This window comes from Myotis davidii, unplaced genomic scaffold (assembly GCF_000327345.1).
Source record: "Myotis davidii unplaced genomic scaffold, ASM32734v1 scaffold44, whole genome shotgun sequence".
Taxonomy (NCBI): domain Eukaryota; kingdom Metazoa; phylum Chordata; class Mammalia; order Chiroptera; family Vespertilionidae; genus Myotis; species Myotis davidii.
Window position 1 is genome coordinate 3,131,598 of NW_006299705.1, and position 20,826 is coordinate 3,152,423.

The following is a 20,826-nucleotide window of genomic DNA, read 5'->3' on the forward strand; positions in this document are numbered from 1 at the left end:
CCCAGGAAAGCAAAAACTGTGTCCTTTGTAATTAAGAGTGTCCACAGAGGGGCAGCCCATCACTAAACCTGTTTGACTTAACTTTAAACCCACCCTGGTGGACAATCATTGATATGAATTTTTTGTGTGTGTTGAGCAGATTCCTAGGGGTCAAGTTCAAATCTGTAACTTTCAAGGATTCGCTTTTTAAGGCCTGCAGTTTTGAGGATGTGACTTCAGTCAACACCTACTTCAAGAACTGCACATTTATTGACACTGTTTTTGACCACACAGGTAGGTGTGCTACTTAGTCCTGCTGAGGCCTCCTCAGAGGGCCTGGCGCTGGGCAGAAATGCGATACGCATGTCACAGTGTGGGCAGAGACTTAAGGGGGAAATGGAGATTAAAGTATAAATTAACAGATTCCCTAAATCAGGTCGGATCAAAGTTACGTGTGTATTGTTTGTTTTTGTCAGATGTAATGCAAATGGGACTTGCAGAAGTTCAAAGTTAAAAAATAAATGGTTTGGTGCACAATTTTTAAAGCAAAGCATTAACCTGTAGTTTATTTGTTTTGATAATCTTGGCTTCTAAATCTGGTGTTTCTTTAAGTCAGCATGTCTGAACTACAGTCAGCAGAGATGGCAAACATATGGCTGATTCATACATATTTTGAAACAAATTGTTTTTGGTAATTGTTGTATGGAAACTATTAGCCCTATAATGATAGTCCTTCTATAACATGATAATTAGAACAAACTAACATCATAAAGGGGTAAACAAGTAACGAAATTAGCAATGGCGAATCAAAAGAAATCGGAGGGTAACTGGATTCTTTAACTTAGCTTATTCCTTTTTCAACCCAGATATTCCTTCATTCTGCAGTTGTGCCTCAGCACCAGGGGATTGGTACCAGGACACCCGTGGATACCAATATCCATGAATGCTCAAGCCCCTGATATAAAATACTGTAGTATTTGCATAACCTCTGCACATCCTCTGTACACTTTAATCATCTCTAGATTACCAATAACATCTAATATAAATACTATATAAACAGTTGTTATACTGTATTATTAGGGAATGACAATAAGAAAAAACGTCTGTACATGTTCAGTACAGATGCATCCATCATGGGGCTTGCAATACAGTACACATCAGCAACAACATACTTTTTTTTCCCAATCCACAGACGTGGAATCCGTGTACATGGAGGGCCAGCCATGCTTTGTAATGTAAAGTCCTAGACCTTGCACTTTGTCAAGGCAAAGATATTAAAAGTCAAACCAGCCCCGGCCTTGAAGCTCTCAAGGAGAGTAGAGTATCATGATTCCTTTCCGCATTCTCCATAGGCTTTCTTATCCTGGTGTATAACTATTAAGAGCTTGATGAATTATCTTTCCTTATGTCCACAGATTTTGAGGAGTACAAATTCATTGACAGTGAATTTCAAAACTGCTCCTTTTTTCACAATAAAACGGGATGCCAGATTACCTTTGATGATGACTACAGTGCCTACTGGATTTATTTTGTCAACTTCCTGGGAACATTGGCGGTGTTACCGGGGAACATCGTGTCTGCTCTCCTGATGGACAGAATCGGGCGCTTGACCATGCTGGGTAAGTGCTTCCTGTCCTGTAAAATAAAGGAGCTGCCCTGCCATCTAGAGGGAGCCCACTTCCCACATGCCCTCTGCCCCCTTGGGGATTTGCATCCCACAGAGGTGAGAGAAATCCCTTCAGACCTTTCATTAAGACACCATCTTAGTGAAAATTATGTCTAATTACATTTCATTTGAGCAGCTTCCATGAGTTCACAGCCTAGAAAACTAATTATGTGTGACTAATGTATACTTTTCCACTTAAGTAGCTGAATAATGGATGATGTGCATTTCATGCTTGCTGTGTTCAGAAGGCAGTTAGAGGGGCAAACCTTTCATCCAGGTGAGCAAACCTGCACCTGAGCTTTGCCAAACCCAGTCTGCAGCTTCCCCATAGGATCTGTGTCACTGTGAGACCTTGAAGACACAAGGGTCTTTGCTCTACGAAGATGAGGGGAAACATCCCAGCCTTCTGTCTGCTTCATTGACAGGTGGCTCTATGGTGCTTTCGGGGATTAGCTGTTTCTTTCTTTGGTTTGGCACCAGCGAATCCATGATGATAGGGATGCTGTGTCTGTACAACGGATTGACCATCTCAGCCTGGAACTCTCTGGATGTAGTCACTGTGGAAATGTACCCCACAGACCGGAGGTATGTTGACATGGGTGTCTGGGAAGAGGTACTCTGAGCTCCACAGGACCACTGAAAGTCATAGAAAATAAACCAAATTGTCATGTTTCCAAGAAAGTAAAAATCCAAAAATATCTGGCATAGGAAGTTGTAGGTTTCACTTGTATATATTAAAAGGAAAATGCTGGGGAATGTAGTTGCTAGTAGGAGTTAATAGGACAGTTATTCCTGGCAATTTGGCCTCTCGGTTCTTGACTTTGTGCAGGAAAAATTTCACAACACAAGTCCAGGCGATTTTGAAAGTACGTTTACTAAAGGTGGGGACAGTGACACAAAGGAAGGGCTTAAAATAGAAGAGACAAGATCATAGCAACAGGAGTGAGCCTGGGCGGAGCTGCCTTGGCCCTTTGAAATGTGAGGAATAGTGGAGCCTAAGTGTGGCCGCGTTGGCCCTTTAGAAAGAAAGTCACAGAGGCAGAAGTGAGCCCGCTGGGTTGTGTGGGCTCCGGAAGCAAATTACTGAGGCAAAAGAAGGGCCTTTGGAGAAAGAAAGCAAAGATACACCCCTTAGGAAAAAGGAGGCAGGGGGAGACCAGGGAATGCTCTAGAGAGAGAGAGTGCACACTTGTGCATGCTGGGTCCTTTGTCTTAAGGGTTTTTATCTTTTTTCTATATGCAGGAATTTGGGGGGAGGTCTCAGGGAAGGATCTCAATAGAATATTCATCAGCTTTCCAGGTGTGTCCTTTCAGGGTTGTGATTGGTCAGTGCTAATGCAGGGGGTCATTAGTCATTGCATCTGGCCGTGATGTCAGCCATGGCATGGCTTCATCCGGTTTTGCTGCTTTTCTGGGCCTGGAGCTGAAACACAACTGAGACCTAGATGTTATCTCTGGTTTAACCTAAACTTTGTCTCTGGGGTCAACGGCCCGGAGGCTTTGTTCCTAAGATTATTGGATGCGGGTCAGAACCTCCTTGTTCTGAGGGCTTAGTGTTTAGGGAAGTGGGTATGTGAGAGAGAAGGAGGCAGGGAATCAGGGTGCTGGATGAGGCCAGTTTGAATCCGCCGTTTGTCTCAATTTCTCCATTCCACTCACCGAGGAAGTTTCCTGGCTTCTTACTATCCTGCCTCACAATGAAGCCAGTGAGGGAATGTACCTGTGCCCATGACTTAGTTTGCTGACTAATAGTGTGAGGAAGCTGTAATGAGGTGGTGAGGAATAGGCTCAAATAGCCTGTTGTGGCCCCCATTTGGAGCCACTAACTCAATCCTGAGAGGGTCCTTATGTTTGAAGTGTCTGCATGAGTTCTACAGTTAGGAACCCCAAAGACGTCTCTAGAATTATCTCTTGACCTTCCTGGTCTGTTGGAGGAAAAGCCCAACACATTTCCAGTTATCAAAAGAGATTGCTATTAGAAGAAAATGATGCATCTTGTCCCCAAATGGAGACACAGAGAGACTTTGTACCTCATATCAGAGAAAGGGCTAGAAGGGATTTGGGGTAGAGCTTCAGCAGATGAATAGTTAAAAGAATGGAAGTCCTGTTTTGCCATTTGACATGTGTAAAGACAAATGCTCTTGCCTTCTTTTATTCTGTGTACGCTTTGTCACCATGGAAGCCCTCCCTGAGAGAGGGTAGAGTCAGTATTGTCTGGACTTTGAAATGGAGGAGGGTTTTCTTGGGCTGAGGAGAAACATTTGGGATATCAATTTTCATCTGTTGTCAGAAAGGGGAAGTGTCAGCTAAGATAAAAACAGAAATTGCTGTTGATGTTAGCTCAGGTCTTCCAAGACACAGAGGTCAAGATGGGACTAAACATGCACAGAGTGATTAGGGGAAGCGCCCGTGTGAGAGAAAATGGGAGAGGTGAAGTCTGGGGCCCCGCAATGCAAGCCTGAGCCCCAGCGAAGGCGCGAGGATGGGTGGTTGGGTGGAAACGTCCCAGACCAGCGATCTAAGGAAGGCCTGGCAAGGCTGCTGCGGGGGGAAGAGGGTTGACAGCGTCAGCTTCAGAGAGGCCTCGGGTCCCAGGACCCAGCCTGTCACAGGGATCCTGTCATGTTCAGTTATTGCCACGGCTAAATGTGATGATGAATTCCAGAGCACAGCAGCTGGACAGTGACTTGGAGGTCTGCAAGGTGCATTCTCACGGCTGCTGGCTGACATTCTCCAGCATTTACGCAGATGTTATCAGACAACATGCAGGTCTCACTTCCTTCCATGGTTCAGAGATAACGTGTCCTCCAGAGCAGCATTGCCAAGGCCCAGGTGACTTAGCTGGTACCACCCACTCTGTTTCCGGCGAGAACCTTCTCTTCCGTCTCTGCCATGTTGCTGTGAGTCAGGTTGGGAGCCTCTGCTGACCGCAATGGTGTTGTGTGGAAATACCGTACAGTCTCTGTGTGGAGACAGGGTAGAAGGTGTCTTGACAGGGATTCTGGTGAGAAGCTGTAATTTTCACAGTAGAACTCCAGCTCTGCCAGCTCCTTGTCCAGTTTCTGGAATCTGTCCTCAATGATCAGAACAGAACACTGATGCCGGGCTCCCAGCTAAAAAGTAGCCTCTTGCACCATTTAACAGCCAACTTCTATCAAGAACCCAGTCAGAAGAATTCTATTTGGGAAACATAGTTTAAGGTATAGTCTAACTGCTACAAAAGTTGTAGTACTTGAAAGCCACATTTGTCAACCACATTACAGATTTTACCTTTAATGTTATACCTCTGACTTTTACTAGGGGTCACACTTGCATTTCCTGTGAAAACACCATGAGGACAGGGCAGTGCCCATGACAAGGCACCTTTTCCTCTCTGCAGAGTCCTGCCCACTCCCCACCCCCCAACCTCCGGCAACCACGAATCTGTTTGTGTATGAGCTCAGTGTGTTTTTTTGTTTTGTTTTGTTTTGTTTCAATTCCACCCATAAATGTGATCATACAGTATTTGTCTTTCTCTGTCTGACTTAGTTTACCTATCTGTTGCCATTCTGTATCCTCTTTCACTTTTGCCGTCCATAGACTTCCAGGTCTTTCAGCTCTCAGCTCCCCTTCCCCATACAGCTCAGCCTGTTGGAGAATCTCTTACTCCTCTTCCCCACCTTCTCCATCAGCAGTGTGGAGGAGACCAGAATTCGGGGGCAGGTGCTGCCAGGAAATAGCTGGGTAACTTTAGGTTAGTCCTGTCACTTTTCTGGGACTTGGCCTTCCCATCTGAGAAGTGGAGGTGAGTCAGGCACTCTACTGAGTCTTTAAATGGCCTCATTTAACCTTATTTATCCTTCTTCCAACCCTACAAGTGTAGGTAGTTTCATTCCATTTTCAGGTTACTAGACAGGGCTCATAACTTGGCCTGGATCACGTAGCCTCAAACTCAAATGGGTGACTCTGTGGTGCCGCTTCCCATACAGACAAATCTATCCCCTCCCAGTAGGTCCGGGGTGAAGGTCTAGGAATCTGTTCCTAGGAAGCTCACCTGGCAGTTGGGATAGACAGCCATGTTCATGAACATTGGCCTTAAATGAACTGCAAGTTGCCTCCCAATGGTCACTTTCATTCCATCATTACTTACCTTGGCCCAGGCCCTCACTTCCAAGCTAGGTTTAACCAGATAAATGATACGACACAAAGGCTTTCATTATCTCCTGTCCGTGAGTATTTGCATTTCAACAGGAATGAGCACTGGGAAGACCTGTGATGGCAGTGGGGGTGGGAGGGGAATGGAGGGCTGCTTTGGGCCCAGAGGTTCCTCCCAGCAGATAGGTTAGGCCTTCTCCACTTACATGTGAGTGAGGAGGGCCCTGCTTGCAGTGGTGATGGGTGCCATCCTCCCCGGTCAAGGAGGACACACACAGGCTGCACACATACCATACGGCTACTACATACTTGGATGAGACAAATGTCCCCTTTCTCTGAGGATCAGAAAACAATTCAGTCTTTTCTGACTTAAGAATATAAAATTAGATTTTTTTTTCCTCTGAAGAAGCAAGGTGATAGTCTGGCAACAATAAACAAATATGGCCCAACTAGTGCCCATTAAAATGTCCACTAGGGAAATCTACTTCCAACCTATTTTTTAAAATATATTTTTATTGATTTCAGAGAGGAAGGGCATGGGAAAGAGAGATAGAAACATCAATGATGAAAGAGAGATAAACATCAAAGATAAGAGGGAATCATCGATAGAGCCCGCAACTCGGGTATGTGCCCCAACCAGGAATCGAACTGCAACCTCTTAGTTCATAGGTCAACACTCAACCACTGAGCCATGTCAACCGGGCTACTCCAAACTATTTTAAAGATATCGGGAAATTCCTTAGTTCCTTTCACAAGTGTCATATGCATCCCTGTGCCAGTCTCAAAGGAGTTGTGCTGAGTGAATGTAAAGACTACATGGCCCCATTCCAAAGATGTGGCCGGGACCTAGCTGAGGCTAACTCCAGTCAGGGTGCCCTGCCATCGACAGGCCAGCCGGGCACATCCCCAGTGTGCAGGAGGCAGCTGATGGATGTTTCTAACTCTCTATCTCTCTCCCTTCCTCTCTGTAAAAAATCAATAAAATATATTTAAAAAAAAAAAAAAGAAAGAAAGAGAAGGAAAGATTCAGGATGGCTGAGACACTGCCTCTGGTGCAAATGAGCTGATGAAGCAGCGGACACACACACACACACACACACACACACATACATGCACAGGAGAGGTTAAAGAGCAGGAGCAGAGAAGGAGGGAGAAGAAGAAAGAGGCTGGTAAGGCCTTTGTACTGGATTCCTCTCCTGTGGCCACAGCATCACATCATAAACATTTTCCTGGCTGTGCAACACCGCCTGACCTTCCCTAACAAACACGCCCTGACCAAGGGTTATATGTGAAGGTGTTCACTGCAGCATCGTTTTTGTCCCCCCAAGTTTGGAAAGCTCCTAATTATCCAACAGTGTGGTTACAGAAATCATGGTTATATGCAAAATCACTTCACTTTAAACAAAACATAAGTGACAGGGGATGAATGGTTATATTACTGATTGGAAAAGGCAGAATGCAAAATTCTATAAATTCTGTGATTTATAAAAATATGGCTGATTGGAAGCACACTAAAGGGAATTCAGAAATGAAAACCACTTGTTGGAGGGGTGGAGCGGATGTTTTGCTTTGGTAATTTCCTGTAGTATGTACCAGTGAATCCAAGTCAGTTCAAAAATGCAGATGTCTCTGGGAGGCTGCAGGGCTCTCAGCCCTGGGCACCCCAAGTTGAGAACAGCTGCATGAGGAAGTGGAGACTTGTCTGGGGCCTGGAGGGAGGCAGGCCATCTGGCACTTGAGAAGCCATTGGGGGGGATGTCTAAGGCAGACCTGAGTGGGGTGCCACACAGAAAAGTCAGGAAGATATGAGGATATTTTGAGGCAAAGCACACCTCTGCCCACATTCCATCCTTCACTTGGTAAGCTCCTCCTCTTCCTTCAATCCAATTCTCTTCTCATCCATCCTCTCTGGGCCCCCATCATACTCCGTGGGGATATTTATCACTTCACTTAGTAGGTTGTGTTATCATGAGGCTGTGTTATCATGATCTCTTCATATCTGTCTAGTGCCAATGGACACTTCATCTTGGGGTCCCTGGTGCCTAGTGCCTTACTGAAATGTAAAAGATGCTAATGAGTGATTGTTGAATGAGAAATACATAGAAGAATATTTAAATTAGGAGTTCAAGAAGGACCAATTTGCTTATTAGACAAATATTTAAGAGGTGCTAGTGTTCTTAGTATTGTAGTTTGATAGCTTAAATGGGTTCAGTATTAAAATAACTTTGAATGTTATTTAGTGTTATTTTAACTTTTTTAGCCCTGGCCAGTATTGCTAAATGGTTAGAGCATGGGCCTGAGACCCGAAGGGTGGTAGGTTCGATTCCCAGTCAAGGGCACAAACCTGAGCGTGTGCGGAAGGCAACTAATCGATATATTTCTCTCACATCCCTCTCTCTCTCTCTCTCTCTCTCTCTCTCTTTATCTCTCTTTCTCCTTCTCCCCCTCCCTCCCTCACTTCCATTCTCTTAAAATCAATTGGAAAAATTTCCTTGGGTGAGGATTAACAAAAACACACACATAAATAACGTTTTTAGGTTGATCCAAGACCTAGTCATCATTTGTAATACTGTTTCTGTGAGAGAAAGGAAATTTATTCTGTGTTTCAAATAGCCAACTTCCAGATGAGGCTTTAGATCATGATGTATTCCTGATTTAAGGACTGCCTGTACTTTCCAAAATGCCCCATGCTGAGGCACTTCCACCAATGATTGGTGGAAAGTTCCTTTCCAAAAGTTTAGACTAGAAAAAGGGAATGCTCACACTTTACCCTTGAACAGGAAAGTTCCATGAGCTCAGTCTGGATCTCCACCATTTCAATCCTTTACAGAAGGTAGCATTTTATTTTCTCCCCTAACAACGGCGTCAGTCGATAGGGCAGATATGTCAGCCAATGTTTAAAACATGGCTGACCCTCACTGCCTGAGTGCTGCCTCGTCAACATCCCTGTCTGCTCCCCAGGAGCCTCACAAGACCCCAGCTGACCCTGCCCTGGAGTCAGAAAAGCAAAAAAAAAAAGAGGCTGGATGGGAGGGCGAAACTACCTCATTTTATTCAGAAAGGAGTTTCCTTTTCTCGGTCACCAATTAGTACACACAATTATATAAATGAACTACAACTTGCTAAATTGGGAAGGCCCTAAAGAAGGAGCCACACTCCAGCTGCAGGGAGAGAAGCTCTGGTGGCCACATCCCATATCAGCTGCCTGCACCAGCACCGGATTCTCAGACAGAGGGAATTAATGGGGCCAGGAGAAGGGCCTCCTTAACGGAACCAGGAACAAACAGGGCTGCTGCCATCACAGGGTACTGTTTGGGGGGAAATTTTCCACGTAAAAGATTTAAATAAATAGGTTGAGCAATAACTGAAAACAAAGGATCTGGCTGAGGAGATGGGGGAACAAGGGATAGAGCTTATAGAAAGGTAATAGATCATTTCATTCTTTCCCTTCAGTGCTTGTTAGTTAAGAGGAGGCATGGGGCATTTGGGGGCTGATCAAGAATGCGGTAGCTTGCCCGGCTGCTAAGTCAGCAAGCAGGGGGCCCTGCAAGTTCTGAGCTCCCCACCCTCAAAGGCCTTTAGGAGCACAAGGTGACTTGTGTTTCGAGTGTCTGCAGAAGTTAATGCCCTTCCTTGAAGTAAGAACAAGGGAATGAATAAATGAGAAGCTTCTTTGCTTTATAAACAGATAACCCCCAAGGGAGGGCCACTTTGAGAATGATTTTTCTAAGACAGCTGTGCCTCCAATGCATAGAAAATCACCCCTCCAGCATTTGAAGAAATAATTTACTTATTCAAGGAAAGGACAGTCACGTTTTCTTGAACGCCACCACTGATTTAAGGAGGCGACGTGCTTTGCACCCAATCTGAAGAACCGCCTCTGCTTGGTAAATGGAAAAGGAGTTTCTTGGGAAGTAAGGATTTTTGACCATCGTGTTTTAGACGCTTCAGATACCAGATGCTCCTGATGCGTTTCTCTTGGTCCTGCACGGAAATCTCAGAAGCCATCCTTCCCTCCGTCACAGCTTCAGTGATACAAGGAGGTAGCAGCCTGTGTTTCACACCTGTTCTGAGTTACACCAAAGGTTTATAGCTCGGGGAAAATACGGTTACTTTAACACAGATGTAAATTCCGCGTGGGTCGTTCGGCAGGCTCGGTGTTGAGAGACTTCTTCATGCAGAAGAATGTTCTTCTTTCTTATCAGCAGCATACTTACTATACTTACTACCCAATTTTTTTCCAGAACAATACAGCTTATCTTACTACCGCAAAATGTACTTGGTCATTTATGAAATGAAAATATAGTTTAAAAAAGTGAAAGAAGTCAATTGAAAAGGCCACATTACTGTATGATTCCAATTATATGATATTTTGGAAAAGGCAAAACTATGGAGATGGTAAAAAGATGAGCAGTTGCCAGGGGCTCGGGGGATGGAGGGATGAACGGGGGGAGCACAGAGGATTTTTACAGCAGTGAGACTATTATTCTGTATGATGCAGTAATGGGTACATGCCATTATACATTTATCAAAGCCCATAGGATACACAACATCAAGAGTGAACTCTAATGTATGGCTCATCAATTATAACAAATGTACCATACTAATAGGGAAAACTGGGGTGGGGGGAAAGGGGGTGCATAGGTACTCTCTTTACTTTTCACTCAGTTTTTTATAAAACTAAAACTGCTCAAAAAGTGTTGTTGTTATTATTATTATTATTAATTTAGAATAGTGCCTGGCACATAGCACTATTGAGTAATTTACTGAATACATACATACAATTTCCCTGATGGGGAGTCAAAAGTCCCAGTAAATGGGACTAAAAAAGTCTATTTCTTAAAACTTCAGCCTCATCTCCATGGACATGGAGAAGGCGGTGAGTGATGTTATTCTACTCTGGTAGCCAACATACAGCCTCCAGCAATTTCATTTGAAAAAATGTTATCAGTATATTGAATCTTCTTATCTTTCTGGTGGTGGTGATTACTAGTTTCTTTCTTTAAAAACAAGCCAAAAAGAAAAAGAATACCAAGTCAGCTTACCTCTTCTCAAGAAGTTCCCATTCTCTCAATTGGAGATTCCGTTACACCCCTTCCTTACTCTACTGTCTGGTGCTGCTGCCCTAGCCTAGGTCTGCCTGTCCTAATAGCGAAGTCACTGGCCCTGCACTCACTCACAGGCTGGTTTTTCCCTGTGGTGTGGGAAGAGAGATGGTTGGATAACCCCAATCAATATCCACACATCGAAGAAAATATCTCCAGGAAAAGCACAAGTAGTGATGAGGACTTGTTATGACTGGCCAGAGGAAAACCCACTCTTACAAATTTACACGTCAATCGAAGAAAGCTGTGTACTAAATGCTGCATTTTGCAGCATATAAAATGCATTTCCCTCGGGTGGGGAAAAAATGTACCTAACAATTACCCTGCATTCAATGTGCCCTTAACACGTGTGTACCCAGTGACAGACACCAAGCTGAACTGGCATAAAGCCGGGGAACTTCATATTATCTCATGATGTCAGTGGTGTTGATGCTAATTAAGCCTCCTCCCAGAAGACTACAGTAAAACCACACTCAACACACGTAGAGAAGCACAGGTTTTCTTTTCCAAAGACAGCCTTAAGGAATGGGATGTGTCTAAGTGACATACCACCTGCGCCTCTTAAATGTCAGCAGAGTGAGCAAGATCTCCAGGCCCACTGTCTGATTCTCCTCTGTAATTCTTCTCGGGCTGGATTTCCCACCTGGAAGTCTGATGAAGATTGGGAAATGTGTCACTAGCTCATGGATGGACCGCCCCCTCAGTGTTCAGCTTCCGCCAGCCACCAAAAACAATTGGGACGAGAGCATGAGAGTCCCCCTCCGGGGTACCAGAAAGATGGGGCATGCAATCCAGTCATTCCTGGTTTTCTCTGAAAATAGGAGTCAGTTATTTAAAACCTCACACATTAATTAAGCCAGGAAAAAAAAAATAGGGAGAAAAAAATCTAAGAAATACACTGTCATACATTTTCATTTAAATCTGGAAGAGAGTAGAAACTTTTCTTACTCCCTGAAATTTTTTCTTCGTAAATTGGAACTGATGGGCAGAATAAGAATCAGTGGCGAGAATGTCAACAGAGGGCCGAAGGAACAGTACCAACAGCTGGGGTTCTCCACCTCCAGATGTGCTGACAAGCGTTTAGTTATTTTCTCTCATGATACCCCAAACATGGAGGTCATTGGAAAGTACCTTATGGAACATTTGTGTCTAAAGTCGGAATCTTGGAAGTCACTTTCTCAACCTTGTCCATGTCTCCTTCCTTCGCAGGGCAACGGGCTTTGGCTTCTTGAACGCACTCTGCAAAGCTGCCGCGGTCCTTGGGAACTTAATATTCGGCTCCCTGGTCAGCATCACCAAAGCAATCCCCATCCTGCTGGCCTCCACCGTGCTCGTGTGTGGAGGACTGGTGGGCTTTCGCCTGCCCGACACACAAACCCAGGTCCTGATGTAACGGGAAGCAAGCCATCCGCCCGCTGTTTCTTTCTCCTGCCCTGTGTCAACTCTCCTGACCGACTCAACACTTCAGATTTTTCAGATATAAAAGGTGGTCAGATGTCAGAACACTAACTCCTGCTGTGACTGAAACTTAGATGCATACCATCTTGCCCCTTAAATGTGATTTTGCAGAGGGTCTGGGTTTGGTTTTGTTTTCCATGCATTGTCATCTTTCCTAACTGAGATGCTACTGCCTCCCCCAAATCTAGTGGAAGCATTTTCTTAAATGTCCTTGTCAGCCGGGCCTCCCTGAGGTTCTGCTTGCTGGAGGCCTGGGAGCTAAGAAGAGGACTGTGCTGCTATAAGACATAGATCCTGCTCCTAGTTCAACGTTCACAGGAAGTATAAGCTGGCGTATTATTGCATTTGTGCTGAGGAGAGGGATTCTTTCTCTCTCTCTCTCTCTTTTTTTTTTTCAAACAGAGTGACATTTCCTGTTTACTTAGAAAAGGACACCCAGCAATTCTAGCTATAACAGCAGAGCCTTTCAAAGAAAACCATGTGGTACCAACCAGGGCTGGGTGGAGCTCTTTCAGGAGGGACAATTAAGGTGGCTTTACTGACAAGAAAAATAAAGGCTCTGCAGTTAGCAGCACCAGTCTGAGTGAGCTGCAAAAGCAAGATTTCTGCCAGAAAGCCCAATTAATTGCTGAAAATGTGAGGAAATAGTGTCTGTGATTGTGGCATGTGGTTCAGAATGTTAGAAAATGAGAGAGAGATCTTTGGCCTCCATTCATCCCTCCTGCCCCTGCCCCAGCCCCAGATACCACTGATCTTGCCAGAAAACAGATTCAGGAAAAGAAAGCCTCTTTCTAAAAATTGGGTCTGCCTACCTGATTCTGCCGGTCATCCAAACTATCTCTAGTCTGGAGATTGTCAGGCATCTGCATTGTTGTAAATTTTAAATCGGGGAGACATTCACACCTAAAGCCATTTGGAAATGCAAAGTGATACCTTGAGGGACAGTAGCCCCAGTGACATTGGACTTCGTAGCTGGTACTCCCCAAGCAGGTCCCGTCTTCTGTCTTCCTCTGGGCTGGGGCACCGGTCAGGGTGTTCTGTGTGGGATCACAGCCTGCCATGCCCAAGGGGCCCTCTGGCAGGCACGGCAGCCTCTCCGGTGGTGTTTGGCTGCTCATTTTATCTGTGCAATCTGCCTGGGCCTGGAAGAGAGAGGTCAGCAGGACATTCCTAGGGGCTGTCAGCTACATGACCTTCTCACCCCTCAGGCCCGCCCCTCCTCCAAGCTCATGTTTTTTACTCATCTTTAAAATCTGAAGCCTTCTTGTAGATCTGCAGCAGTGACCAGAAGCCAGGAATAAATCCCATATTAAAACAATATTCTTTTTTTTAACTCTCTCTTTCTTGTGAGAGGGGTACCTCTTACTTATTATAGGCGTTTCCAGCAGGCCTCAGCCCTGGGGCCTCACTAAGGAGAGCCTTTGTTTCCAATAGTCATTACATTCAAAGCTGTCTTAACCCCAGAGGCCCCTCTGCCTCCCTCTCCCTCCCTAATGATCCTGGTAGAGCTCCAGACTGTGGAGTTCAGACTCCCTGAAAAGCTTCTTTCATTAACATAAGCCATTAATCGACTCCCCCTTGAAGTAATTCTGGTCTGGGGGGGCGGGGCAGCCTGGGGTTGGGGCTGGCAGGAAGAGAGGGTGGTTCCCTGGGGACAGGGCTTAGGGCCAGAACATCAGGAAAACTCAAACCAAAAACTGCTAAGGTGGCAGGCAGAAGGAAAATCAATAAAGACTATTTGAGATCTATTAGACCGATAGCAACAAAGCCGGGAAAGAAACAGGACGAACCCTCCCGTCTGCCTGTTGTAATATTGCAGGAGAACAAAGACAGCAGTCACAAACCAAGAAGGGACCCTGTGTGTTATTCTTCCGTATGGACTTGTTTCTCCACCGCTCTACCCCTTGATTTCTCTTCTTAGAAAAGACATATTTGGAGACCTGAGCTGGAGTTTTTTTGTTTTTTTTAGTTGAGTGTAGCCTGTGCAGTAATAACAGCAAACGTAAGATGTGTATCTCCATTGACTCATTCAAACGAAAAGCAGAGGTGTGCATGGATGTCGTACTCTTGTCTCCTGTGACCCCTAACTTTGCTTGCTAGACCGCCTTTCCTTTTAGAAAGCTCTCCCATGTCCACTGTAGCTCTGAATGCGTAAGCCATCTCCCCCGAGCTGCCGAGCTCAGTGTCCAGGGAATTTTACTGGAATGCTGGGTTGGGTCAGAATAAGGTAAACCAGCAGAACCCCACTGGCCATGAGACCGGCCATCAAACATCCCCTTCCGAAGGGCCTTTCTTGGCCTCTTGTCACCTAATCCAAGCCTCCCAGGTGGCCCAAGAGGGACCTATTCTAATCTCCTGGACAGTCAGTGGTCACAAACCTTCTTGGTCACCACCTTCTCCTCCTTTTGTGCAGTTTTCTCTGCCTCCCGCTGTTCCCACCACCTGGATTTTCTATGAGAGCTCAGGTTCTTCCCAAGGTATGCGGTGTGGCCTGTCCGGCTTGTTCTGGGGTTAGCTAGATTAAGATAGAGCCATGTGATAAAAGAGAAGCTCTCCGCTCTATCAATGCAGAGACTGCCGGCACATGGACGCACACCCAGCATCTCATTTCAGCTACAATAGAAGGAAAATGAGAGTGCGTGCGAAAGCAAAGGCCTAGGAAACAGCCCCACTTGCTCCTCTTTTTCTAACTCCTTTTCTGCCTAAAATTTCCTCATAGCTGCTTAGAATCAATCCAGAATGTGCCTGAATCCTATTGTTATTGCTGGGTCCTCACAGTAGGAAAAAAAAACCCAGCTGCTCCAAACTGTAAATCCTGTACCACGTTACAGCCCCAGCTCCCATGCAGGCTTGTGCCTTGGAAGCCAAACCCAGCAGCCCAGGGGCTTCTCAGGCCCAGAGTGCGGGCCCTGGGAGATAAGATAGATGGGTCCTAGCCCAAGCTCCACCACTAACCAACAGTGAGACCCAGATCTTGCTGGGGAGAATGGCAGTCATCGAACAACCTAGTCCTCAGTTTCCCTGTCTGTAGGGTAAAGGATTGGGACTAGTTGACAATTGGGACCATTTCAGGATTCTAGAGAATCTTCATGAAAAGGGGGATTACCTACCTTTCGATGCTAAACTCATCTTTATACACACCAAGTAGGTTCAGTTTTGAAACTAAAACATTGGGAAATAGGCATGTATACAAGAGCTCGAGAAGTTGTTTGGGGAGCCCCCATGAATGGGCCAGAGAACAGAGGTCTCGTGTTGTTTGTGCTTCCAGCCTCGTAGGATCTGGAGCATTATCTCGATTTAATGCTGGTGCAACACTTACCTTTGCCCAGGAAAGAACCCACCCTGTCAGGCAGATGACTCTCCAATCACACTGCTATCACAGAGGCTGTATCCTGTAGTTACCTCTTCCCACTTCTCACTTTATTCTTGAAACTTGGTCTTAAGTAGATCTAGGCCTTCAGAAACAGAGTTACTAAGTGATTTCACCTAAGCTGGCAAATGTACCTTCATTTACAGATCTCACCAAATCAGAATTCAGGTTTATGCCAAAAACTGCGCTGCTCTTCTGGATATCTTGAGATATCAAGGGAGAGATGGGAAAAGAATCGTAGTGACAGAAGGGAGAGTCCAAGGTATCATAGAGAAGGTTCCAGTGAAGGATTAGGGCACCCCTGAGACTTTCTGAACCCTGGGATCCTTTCCAAAGCATCTCATGGGAATGCCTTCTGATTCCCTCAGCCAAAATAGAATATGGTAGTCTCTAGGTTTTTTTCTATTCAATATCAAAATGGCCTTTACTTAGTTCTTCACTAAAACACCTCACCTGTTTGTGCACTAAAGGCTCTGAAAGCAGGGATGTCTGAATTTGGCCTTTACCTGGTATACCGAAAGATAGCTGGTTGGTTGTTTAGGTGCTTATCGACTATATAATTGGTTTTCCTTTAACCTCTATATCATGTTGAACTTAGTCCAGCTACCAAACCTACAGAAACCCCAGTCACGTTGCGACAGCAAAAAGCAATCTCCACAATGGGACACTCTAAAATGAACTGTTTGTTTCTGCCAAGCAAAGTATGTTTTGAGTACAGCTTCTCTCGCAATCTGTGTAATGCAGACAAAAGAAAATTGTCAGGATCTCCTAGGCATTTTGTGTGTCCCTTCCCTGTGACAGGTGTGGAGTGACAGCTCTCCACGTAATGTCCTTTTGCTCTAAGTATTGACAGTGTCTCACCTTTGGTCTTTCTCAGACAATGTCTAGATGGAGTTTAGTAATCCCAGGATTTTGAGTTACAAGGATACAGTTCACGGGTCTGCTTAGGCCCGAGTGTTAGGCTAGCAGGGCTGGGGCGGGGGGAGGGCTGGGCAGAGCATTCGCTGGTCTCGTGTCATCTCATGTGATTATTCGATAAATATTTATTGAGCACCTCCCATGTGCGTGGGTGAGGCACTGTGCTTCACCGCAGGAAGCTGTTTGGGGAGCTCATACTGACCCCACTCCATGTTGGAACCCCCTCCTATAAACACAAAGTGTTGTTTTTTTCCAAATGTAAAAGAAGTCTTTGCCTATAGTGATAGTGCAGGGGGTCCTTGGAAATACCTCCAAGAGGAGGAGGAAGCCCTCAATGTCTGGGCTTTGTTGAAGGGACTACTAACTAGTACTGGAAAAATGGAGCCACGCGTGTGCTGTTTCTTTAAATGTCTCGGCAGGAAACCGCCCTAAGGTATTATCCTGGGAAAGGAACAGCAGCAAAGATAGCCCCGTCTGCATAATGATGTTCATTTTTAAAGTCCCGGTGTCTTCCAGGACATTCTTTTCATGGCCTGAAACTGTCTGTTCCAGAGGGCAGTGCTGGCGTTTTCTCCCCAGCGGAGTCAGCAAAGCCCTCAGCTGCTGCGAGTCCCCTGCCCTCAGCTTCCGGATGTTTCCTTTCTGATTCTGAGGACTTGTGACTGAGTCAAGTGTCTTTGCAGATATCCTAGAGCAGCTTTCCCCCTCCACCCTCCACAGATAAGCCACCCAGAAAACAGGTTCTGACAGTCCGTGGCAGGAGATTTTCAGATTTCAGTTTCAAACCAGTGCATGGTTGTGGCAAAGGGTCTTGGAGCTGCTAAGGACCTTTGGGGCTCTGCGGGAAGGTGGGGCAGACAGGGAGTTGGTCATGACCCTCCCCCTACCCCTCCCCTCTGAGAGCTCTGATTCCTTTTTAACCTACTAGCACTGCTGTCCTCTCCACCTGCCCTAGGCAGTGCACACTCAGCTTCCTTCCTTTCCCCTCTGCTCTTCCTTCTCCTTTCCTCCTCGTGTCACTCTGACTCCGGCAGTATGTAAGGCAAGGCCCAGCTTCACTGGGGCTAAAGCATGTGCTGATCGATCTGCGTGCGGTGGAGGCCAGAGAATAGAACACATGAAGAACGTGAGTGGGAGCAGGGATATGAACTCTAGACTCTTGGCCTTGACTCAGCTCCCTGTACTGGGCCAGATTTCCCACTGCTTCTCAGTTCCTGTGGGCGATAGATAGATGGGCACCACTAGCGTGAAACCTCAGAGAGGCCCATCCCTCGGAACTCATTGGCCTGTGGCAGGGAGACCCGCCTCTCCATGCCCACAGAGGGTCCTACTTGGTGCAGAAGGCTGGGTGCTTTTCATTCCGATGTAAATGCTGATGTTGCAGAGCTTGCCTCTTCTCTGCCTGCCCTACCCCACTCATGCTCCCCTTAGACTCAAGAGGGCCCAGAACTATAAGGAGAAGAAAGCAGCCTCAGCCCTGTGTTCAGACTAAGACAGCTTTTAACACCAGGCAAGCGGCCCACCCTAGAAGCAGAGGTGCAGGGTCCTAAGCAGCTCTCAGGTGCCTGGAGAGTGACGGGCCAAGCCTGCTCAGACCCAGGCCACAAAGTGAGCATAGTGGGTTTGCAGATCAGCATGGCCCATAAGACGGAGGGAAGGAAAGGCCTAGCAAGCTCAGCCTCCTGCCAGCACACACAGGGCTTCTTTCTGCACTTGTATTGGCTCAGAAGAGGACCCACAGTGCAGAGAATCCACCGCTGTCTATGGGAATTGTGCCTTCAGGGAGAACACACAGAAAATTGGCTATTTTATTATGTGCAAACAAACATAAATTTGTTTGAAGTTACAGAGTATCTCCCCTCTCACACCCAAGTAGGCGCCCAAGAAGGAAACTCCGTCCTTGCCTTTGACATTCGCCAGGCCTGTCTCGATAGGACAGATTCATGGCTTAATCTCATTTCCACCGCTGTTGTTATACATTCATTGAACTGCATCTATGTCCTAAATCAAGTGGAAGAAAAAAAATGTCCTTTCTTGCTACGTGCGTTCACAGCATCCAAAACGTGGCCATGTGTCCTCACCCTGACCCAAAACAGACTGAACAGATTATGTGTTTTTCATGGATGTCTAGATCCTGTAAATAAATTCCTGGGAGAACCTTGCCTTTCAGGTGAACCCCCATTTCCACAGGCTGAACCCACAATCCTCTCTCCTTGCACTGAGATCTTGGCAATGGTCCTGTCCTTGGTTTTGGTGTTTGGGCGTCTTGTTTTGTCTTGTCTTGTGTCTTTTCTGTTTTTACTGCTCTGTAAGACCTCCTGCTATGAATGTCCCAGTTGCCCCAATTGTACTCTCTCTATAAATGTGCTGCATGTGTGAACCCCAATAAATTCTGTTTCGGGTTTCTGGAGTCTTCCTCTTAAGTGCAGCTGGTCTTGTTGTGAACTCATCGTTCTGGTATGCTCCTCTGTGTCTGGGTCCTGATTGCCAAAACGTTTGACCAAGTGTGTTTTGACGAACATCCTGAGACAGCCATGTGTATCCTTGTGAAGGGGCATGCCCTGTGGGGCTGACTCGTGTACAGCATAAACCCATCCAGTGTGGAAGTGTGTATACATTTATATGCCAGATACTTAACATTCATGTAGCAGCTGCACAGATATGTCATGTACATCCAATTAATAAAAGAGCAATTTTTTTTTTGCTCCATTATATTCAAATAAAGATTGCCGAGTGACTGGCTTCCCTTCCAAGCATGAATTGACCCTTAAAAAAAGAGTCCTTTTTTAAACGGACAGCGTGAGAACCTGTTTCCCTTGCTTTCGGCTGGCTTGAATTGCTGCTGTGGGCCGGTGTCATGGGTATTGATGTATTGTTGACTTTACAGGAACACTTTCTGATTGTTAGCCAGGACCGCTGGGAAGAAAATGTTTGCGGGGGAGTTTGCGGCAAAGCAGATGCTTGTGTTCTTTAGCCCGAGAGCAGGAATAGCAAACAGATTTGTAACTGGCATGTGGTCTCCAATTGATTGGTAGTGGCTGCTTGGAACATGCGTGTGAGAAGAATGATGAGAAAAAGTGCTGTTTTGTAACATTGGCATCAGAGGCAGAAACATGGACTGTCTGCCATGGATTTGCTGAGTACTTTTGACTTCATTTCAAAGAAGACCCAGCTTCAAACCTCTTTACTAATAAAGGGAATTATTATGCACATGACAAAGAAGATAGGACAGTTCCAAGGTTGGCTATGATGTGGCGTGGCAACATTATCTAAGACCCAGGTTCTTTCTGTCTTTTGGATCAGCCATCCCTAGCTCGCTGCCTTTTGTCTCCTCATGGACTTGAGATCGTTTCAGCAATTGTAAGCATCATTTCGTCACACAAATACCTTAAGGGCCAGAAGAGGTAGGTACCATCCCCTCTTTATGACCCTTTTTTACGATTAAGGGAATCATTCTCAAATCCTCCAGCAGACTGCCCCTCTGTCCTTGGTTGGATTTGCATCATTTGCCTACTCCTAAACCAGGCACTAGCAAGGGGAATATAATTCCCACCACTGGCTTAAACTAATCAAGAGTCCCCTCCCCGCAGAGAACTTGAAAGGACCTCACCCTTCCTTGAAGCACACGGCTTCTGACTACGCGAACAAAATTGGGGTTTAGCGAGCAAGGAAGAAGGGAGGTAGCTAGTGAGTAGGCTAGCAACCGTGGGCTCCAGAACTGAGCCATTTCATGCTGTGGCCACATGTCGCTATTTATATTTAAACTTAAAATAACTAAAATTAAATTCAGTTCCTCGGTCACACTTAGCCACATTTCAGGTGCTCAATTACCACGAGATTTCTTTACCATAGAACATTCTATCATCAACGAAAATTCTCCTGGAAAACACTATCCTGGCCTGGCCAGCATGGCTCAGTGGTTGAGCATTGACCTATGAACCCGGAGGTCACAACTCAATTCCCAGTCAGGGCACATGCACAGGTTGCAGGCTCGCTCCCCAGTGTGGGGCATGCTGGAGGCAGCTGATCATTGATTCTCTCTCATCATTGATGTTTCTTTCTCTCCCTCTCCCTTCCTTTCTGAAATCAAAAAAGAAAACACTACACTGGACATTGTGCATTCACACCCCTCTGCAGGCTGTCCCTTCTGCTGGGGCTGCTCCCACTTCCTCTGGCTTCTCTCTTCCCCCACGCCC

General features: G+C 45.9%; 1 protein-coding gene across 1 annotated transcript in view; it reads left to right on the top strand.

The window, feature by feature from the left end:
• SV2C (synaptic vesicle glycoprotein 2C) overlaps positions 1-19,053 on the top strand; it is a 148,493-nt gene extending 129,440 nt beyond the window's left edge. Inside the window, exons 10-13 of the mRNA XM_006775452.2 lie at positions 140-273; positions 1,395-1,598; positions 2,071-2,230; positions 12,094-19,053. Coding sequence (XP_006775515.1) covers positions 140-273; positions 1,395-1,598; positions 2,071-2,230; positions 12,094-12,277 — 682 coding nt within the window. The 3' untranslated portion in view covers positions 12,278-19,053. The remainder of the gene's footprint in view (positions 1-139; positions 274-1,394; positions 1,599-2,070; positions 2,231-12,093) is intronic.
• Positions 19,054-20,826: the final 1,773 nt, after the last annotated feature.